The 7,742-nt window shown below is 31.9% G+C and overlaps 1 protein-coding gene across 4 annotated transcripts; it reads right to left on the reverse strand.

Annotated features, from left to right (window-relative positions):
• Window positions 1-236: 236 nt before the first annotated feature.
• LOC100780636 (E3 ubiquitin-protein ligase KEG) lies at window positions 237-4,565 on the reverse strand. 4 transcript variants are annotated; one of them, XM_006578075.4, is made up of 5 exons: window positions 4,366-4,565; window positions 3,256-3,623; window positions 3,065-3,156; window positions 2,482-2,955; window positions 237-1,349 (listed from the first exon to the last, which is right to left on the reverse strand). In XM_006578075.4, exons 2-5 carry the CDS (start codon window positions 3,613-3,615, stop codon window positions 407-409), a joined length of 1,869 nt encoding a protein of 622 aa, XP_006578138.1. In that variant the 5' UTR covers window positions 3,616-3,623; window positions 4,366-4,565; the 3' UTR covers window positions 237-406. The 4 variants fall into 4 exon arrangements, with proteins under 4 accessions (XP_006578138.1, XP_003523686.1, XP_040870773.1 ...); XM_003523638.5 differs by having other exon boundaries at window positions 4,346-4,564; XM_041014839.1 differs by having other exon boundaries at window positions 3,065-3,623; window positions 4,366-4,528.
• Between the last annotated feature and the right edge of the window lie 3,177 nt (window positions 4,566-7,742).

A 7,742-nucleotide genomic window follows, 5' to 3' on the forward strand; every position in this document is an offset into this window, starting at 1 on the left:
TACAAAGTTTATCCCAACTTGCATCACATTGATATTGTAATAACTAATTCAGAACCACAACAAACACTTTATTTATCAGAGTTCAATCCACAAAAACAAACAATGCTCGAAGAATATGCATAAGATATATCTTGATTCATTGCTTATTTCACTCATTACCTTCATGCTATTTTTTTTATTATCTCATTAAGTATATTACGAATTTTCTACATGCATTGCATTGCGTAGAAGCTAAGTATGAACAACACTAGCTAATTTTGTTTACAAGGCATATGTACAACTTTTACATTCAGTGTTGGCCCCGTTGGCATTTATGTATAATTACAAATTTACAATTCTCAAGTGATATGTTTGTCCCAACAACAGCATGATAGAACAGGTTAATATTGAGATAGAAGGGGTAAAACTAGCGACCATTAGCCAAGTTAACACCTTCTCTGGAAAAGATGTTAGCCACTGAAGATGTCCATGTAGGGCTAGCATTCTGGTTATCTGTATAATGACTTTCACTATCCATTGCATTAGCATTCATGTTCCTCCCAAGTTTCTTTCCAATTGACATTCCTAGTTTCACAGCAGTAAGAAAGCCAAATGCAATCAGAACAGGTCTAACTGCCCAGTGGTGATCCTCTACATGTTGATACTTCTCTATCATCTTCGGACAATTCTTAAAGTTAACGACATCAACCTCGGAGGGATCAGCCAAGACAGTTCTTGGTGCATCCCAAAAGTTCAACATGCCTGGAAACTTGACAACTAGACATCCATTTGGTAGGATCCAAGAAATCTTACCAGTAGCCCAGGCACCTCCCCTTTTACGTGGCCATTCAAATCGAGGACTCAAAACATTGGCTTTCAGCCTAATAAACTGGCCCACGCAGTAAGGTTCTGCCATTTCAAGATCTGAACAGTTACCGTTCCAAAGAGTTTGCAGACCAATAAACCCAACAGTCACTCTGCCATCACGATTGATAGAATGAAGAATACCCACTGGCGAGTGCTTGTCATCTTCTTCTTTCAAGCGTACCCAATCCCCAGCTCCCAAACCATTGGTGACACGTTCAAGAGTCGATGCACGAATCCTTACAGGGTCATGAACACCATGGAGCCTCACTAGAACAAATCCATGATCTACATTGCGTTCTAAACCAACAACATTTCCTTCTGGGACCTCCATGTTTTGAGGATTGCATGAATTGGAAAGCTTTCTAGAGCGCACTGTATCACCCACCTGAAGATGATCCTTTGAGAGGGACCACTGACTGTAGCCAGTGCTACTTGATTTTGCCATAGTTTTGTTAGTTCCAAGATATATCCATCCTCCATCATTGGCTACTGCATTCAGTGAGCTGCAAGGTAGGCAGAACAATTAAGAATAAAGTACTAATTAATACCCAACCTTACTTTCTTCATGAAGATAAATAGAAATTCACTGGAAAGATAATCATACTTGGTCGAAAACAATGGCAGGCTTTTTTCAAACATTATTGTTTTACTACTTTCTGTTTCTGTAACAAAAATTATCTCAGATTATTTGGAAGCACAAGTGTGTAACAATTTAATTAATTCTCACCTAATTGACTGCCCCATTAAATGTTCAAAGTTCATAATCAAGCCTTGCAAGATTCAAGTTTCAATGAAGGAACTTGCTAACTAAGTGAGTTACAAAATCACCAGCTAGATGCTAAGCACCAAATGCTTTGTATTGATGCCCTTTCACCATGTTATGCAATCATGTGCAATTGTAATTGATTGATCTAAACAATACTATGTTTATTCAGACAATGCATTATCGAAGACACTAAAACATCAAGAAATATAATTCTTAGAATTTGGGCTTAGGACATAACTCAACCCATAAAACCGACTTATAAGATGAAGATTAATTGAGCTTTACAAAGCTCTATTTAAGCCATATCTCCAACTGATGTGGGAGTAACCCCCCTTCTTTCAATGTTGCAATTAAGGCAACCCAAAAAAGCCGCAACTAAGGCGGATCAGCACTCCCCCTCATGCCCAAGGCTACCGGCTTGGAGTGTGTCAAATGCAAGTGGCCCAACAATAAATCTTAAGATAAACTCAGATACTATCTTAGAATTTGGACTTAGAGCCTAACTTCAATGACAATTTTCCAAAATATGAATGTAAAGAAAGGTCATGACAATATCATGTCACCCAAAATAAATGTAACTACGAATATCTACCATATTAAGCTATATATATATATATATATATATGAGGAGGGATTCACTTACTCAAAGAGTAACTCTTTTAAAATTACTCCTCATACTCACCATTCATTTTATTGAGATCTAATGGTTACCATTAGATCTCAATAAAATGAATGGTAAGGATGAAGAGTAACTCTAACTCTTAGAGTAAGTGGATCCCTCTTCTCTCTCTCTCTCTCTCTATCTATCTATATATATAAAATACCACCTAATTATAGAAACTTCCTAGAAACATTAAAAACTTACAAACCTTCTAAAGACAGCCAGAATATCTACCATTGAAGGGCGATTCCTCAAATCATATTCAAAACAACCACTGAGGATATTTTCAACTGAAGAAGGAAGGCCACTAGGAATTAGGGGTTTTTCATACTTTTCAACAACCGATTGGTATATTTCACCAACAGGACACCCATACCAAGGTTGATTACCAGTCAACATTTCCAAAATAGTGCACCCAAATCCCCATGAATCTGTTTCAAAGGATACAGGGCCCCTGACTTCTGGTTGCCATTGTTCTGGAGCCATGTAGTTTGGAGTACCAAGCCTGTTGGCCATATCTGAGCTAAGGAATGAGGAACCAAACAGAAGATTCGGAATACCAATATCTCCCAGTATTGCTTGATCAGTATCATCAAGAAGCACATTAGACGGTTTAAGGTTGAGAACTAGGATCCCTTTCGAGTGAAGTTCCAGAATACCTTTAGCCAGATTGATACCATACCTGCAGCCCGTAACATGCCTTTAGTATTGACCAGTTTTTTTCCCTCCACCCTGTGCTATAAAAATAATCAGGTAAACATATTTCAATGAACACACCAAAATCACATTACCTCAGAACACCAGGCAATGAAATCCTTCCCTCTCTGAGTTTAGCCATCTTGTCACCAACTGAACCCTCATAAAAATTCATAATGATGCATATCTGTGAGTATAAAAAAATATATAAGCTATATAGTGAAGTCTCACAAAGGATGTTAAAGATCTCCCATATACTGAATAAAATGCATAATCCATGTCTAACCCTTCCATTTAAAATTGAAATTCCAAGTAGCCAGCACACCCTAGCCGCTCCTTGGCACTGAAAATATAATTCACAAAATTTCTCTAATGCAGTCTTCATATGTTCCTCTCTGATTGGAGGTAACATCTTGGCAGCAACTTCATGATACTCATCATAATCTTCAGTTGATTGATGATGAGTTGCTAACCAAACATCACCAAAGGGTCCCCGACCAATCCTGTGTCTGAGTTTCAACCTTTCAGGTTCAATCCATGGGTCTGTCCTGCTGCTGTTGGATGAGGCTGTGACAGTTCTAAGGTGATCACCAACCAAGAGTTCAAAATCAAAAGGAACTGGTGGAGTAGCAATATCTTGTGCCATTCTTCAATCTGATGTTGTAACATATATAAAATAATTCAGCAAAATGAAGAAAGCGCAACACAAAATAATAGAAGAAAAATCCAATAAACCATCGTGAATAAAGGATGGCCAAGAACCCAAGTTATCACCAGAGCAAAAAGTAAAAAGTTGACGAAAAAGTACTAAATACCCAAATTCATCCCTGATAATTTTAGGTTGAGAGAGGTTAATCCTTAAAGATATTAAAAGGGGTGAAACAGGTCAATCCATGAAAAATGTAAAATATAAAAAACCTACATTAATCCCTAAATATCACAAACACTGGGCATATATATCCTTTCCCATTTCAGCAGAACAAAACAGATACGACATACATTTGTGATTCTAGGGATTAAAATAAAAAATTTATAGTCTTAAGGACGAATATATTTTCCTCTAATTTTTTCAGGAATCAAACTGAGTCATTACTCAAAATAATATAACTTAGTATTCTTTTGGATCATTTCCCTTTACTTAACCTCAAAGTTTCAATCTTGCAGCAACTAATGCCCGAGTCAATCTCTCAAAAGCTCAACTTCCAAAACATAACTTTAACATAAAAATAGAAACTTAACGGTTCAGTCACTGACACACGCCCAAGCATGATAACCCATGCAACTAGTTTTCTGCTTCTCAGAACTAAAGAACAATAATACAAAAAGCATGTGAATAATAAAAAAAAAACATGATAATCAGAAGCAATAAAGAGTACCAAATTCACTGTGCACGTACTCAGAAGAAGAAAGAATGATCTTTGGCGTGAGCACTGAGAAACCAACGGCTTGGTGAGCAGAGAAAATTGCTAAGTTTATACAAATTCAAACAAATTGAGAAGAACAGAAACCTGAACAACCTAAAACTAAGGTCGTGGACTTGTTTATTTATTTAGATGAAAATAATAATAATACTAGCAAAGGGCAGGAATGGCATTTCAAATGGTGAAGACGTGATGTGATGAATTATTTGTTGTCGTCGTCGTCCATTGATATTTGATATAGTAAATATGAAAGGGCACTGTGATTCTTTTTAATAAATAAATTTGTTGATTTTGATAATAAATATTTTAAAAATTATATTTATTGTAATTTTAATTAATTGGCAGTGTAACTTTTTAAAATTTATATTATTTTTTAGGCAACAAAAATTTAGAAGGAAATAATAACGTTCTGGTCTAAGATAGAAATATTTTTTAAAGTCAAAGAATACTAAAAAAAAAAATACTTATATTTTTTTCATTTCAAACGAATAATTGAGGATTCGAATTTGTGACCTTCGTCATATGCGAGAGAGACTCTGTCTTGCTTTATTCGACCAACCTTCGCAATTTTTTATAATGAAATTATTTGATATGAATAATTATCCCTATAGTATGAGTTTAATGTCATGTTAATTCCTACGTGTTAGGCTTCCAAGTCGCGGTTTTTGATAAAATAAAACAGGGAAAGAGAATCAAACAAATGGAGGAAAAATAAAGGCCGAAAACTACAAGAAATTGAACCAAGGTTGGAATACGTAGTTGTCACCATTAGTATATTACGATGCTTCGTGGTTGTACTCTAGGCAGGTAATTAAGTATGTCTTGTATGAATGAACTCCGAGACTGTGTGATGTATTTTCTAATTTTTACTGTGGATGGGTAACTGGGTACATGTATAAAAGGATCTTATTAATTTAACGGGCTATATTAATGGTTTATTTTTTGTTTGATCCGTAAAAATTAAAGATAATATTAAAAATTTCATAATAACTCATATTTTTCCAATTAATTGACCTAGACTTCTAATGATTTATTTGATACTAATAATTTGAACTTTATGTATGGCCAATTATTCTTAGTTTAATGCATAAATTCAAGTTAAGTACCCAATCTATAATTCCTTGAGACCCCATGTTGAAGGTGGATGAATATGGACGATTAGATATCAATGTTGATACTACCAAGTTACGTTAGATATAATACGACATTTTGTTTACCTTTTTAAAGTTATAGGTCTCACTCAATTTTTAAAATTTTCTACACTATTCCTATTTTGTCAAACAACAAAAATTCATTATCTTCCCTCTTTTGTCGCCACTCTTTCTTTTTTTACTTAATTATCAATTTATTCTTTAAATTATTTTAAATAATTCAATTTAGTTCTCAAATTTTTAAAAGGTTTAGTTTAATTCTGAAGTTTTTAAAAATAAATCAGTTTAGTTCTCAAATTTTTTAAATATTCAATTTGGTAGTTAAATTCTTAAAAATGAATAAATCTGGTCCTTAGATTTGTAATAACTTGAGAACCAAATTAAAATATTTAAAATAATTTGGGGGACCAAATTGATTTCCTTTTAAAAATTTGAGAAACAAATTGAACTTTTAAAAAATTTGGAGACCAATTTGATTTATTTTTAAGAACTTGATGACCAAATTAAACCTTTTAAAAATTTAAGAGTCAAATTGAACTATTTAAAATAATTTGAAGATCAAATTGACAATTAAGCCTTCCTTTTTTGCAACATTTCATTGCTAACAAACATATGCTTAGATATTTTTTTTAAAAAAATCCATTATTTTAGTTACATTTATTAGTTTTCAATTTTGTTCATGTTGTGTGTTAATAATTTCATATCCTTTGTTATTATTTATAAGATCCAAGTTAAAAGGGATGTTTGTTTCTTTTTTGCTATCCTCAACAAAATTAGGTAAAAAGTTATCTAGAAGCTAAACAATTAATTGCTAGTTGAAAGTTAAAGGTCATGTTCTATAAGACTAGCTGAAAAACTAACTATTAGAGTAACTGAAAAGTATAAAATGATAGAAAAATAATAAAATCATGATTTATTTAAAAAAAGATAATTAAAAAATTGAATAAATATATTGAGGATAAAAATGAAATAAAATATAAAAAGTTATATACTAGAAGCTAGCATTTTAAAAAACACAAAAGGTGTTAAAGGTTATTAAAAACCTTGTTTATTGAACCGTTAAAAAAACTTTTCAACTAGTAAAAAAACTAAAAGTTACCTAAAATGTTTTACCAAACATATTTAAAATATGGTAGCTAGACACTGAAAAAACTAACTCATTAAATTATAAGTGTTTGGTAAAACTAAGTCTTGAATAGCTGAAGAGTGTAAAATAATAGAAAAAATAATAAAATCATAATTTATTTAAAAAGAATAACTAAAAAATTGAATAAATATATTGGTGATAAAATGAAAAAAGTATAAAAAGTTAGTAGTGAGCGTTTTAAAAAACACTAATTTAAATAGCGAACGTTAGAAATTATTAAAAAAAGTTTGTTTAGAGAACAATTAAACAAATTTTTTATCTAATAAAAAAAGCTATAAGCTAACTAAAATATTTTTGTCAAATATAACCTTTACAAGACTGAATTTATATTGTTTTTTTATTAATTATTTTTAGACTAAAATACTCTTAATTAATTTACTGATAAACATTTAAATAAAAGAGAGAGAAGAGTCCATATCAAAGAAAAAAAGAAAGAAAAGACTATTAATGACATGAATATTTTTTATAAAAAATGTATGAATTTAGGATAAATTTATTAACTAAATGAATATTTTTTTAATCCTGAAAAATTAGGTAATTAAATCTTATAAAATAATAACTATAAGAGGATTATATTTTAAACTGTTCTCTGCGAAATTTAAAATAAAATAACATCGCAAAGCAGTGATCATAGATTAGTATGTTAAAGAGTCTACAACTACTAAACTTGGAACGCAATCTTTCATGCACATTAATAGGGCTTCAAAATTGAAGTACGCTCGCTATATCCAAAATAAGTTAAACATTTATTGGGCTTAAGCTCAATGAGTTCAGACGGAGAACTAGGAACGATTCCACTAAAGTCTTATTAGTGTGTTATATTTTCTCATTTCTCTCGTAATGTATGTAATGATTTCTCAAGGGATAGCCAAACACAATTTTTTACTGATATATATATTCTAGTTGATCATGAAGTCTTATTATGGAGCATTATTACGAGTGAAGCAGTTCTTTTGGAAATCAGGCGAGAAATTTTTAATATGTCACCTTTTTCCTGCTATTTAAAGATTTCAGACTATACTGCACGGGATTTGAATCCTCTCCTGTAACCTAT

The sequence above is a fragment of the Glycine max genome, chromosome 4 (assembly GCF_000004515.6).
Source record: "Glycine max cultivar Williams 82 chromosome 4, Glycine_max_v4.0, whole genome shotgun sequence".
In the NCBI taxonomy this organism is placed as follows: Eukaryota; Viridiplantae; Streptophyta; class Magnoliopsida; order Fabales; family Fabaceae; genus Glycine; species Glycine max.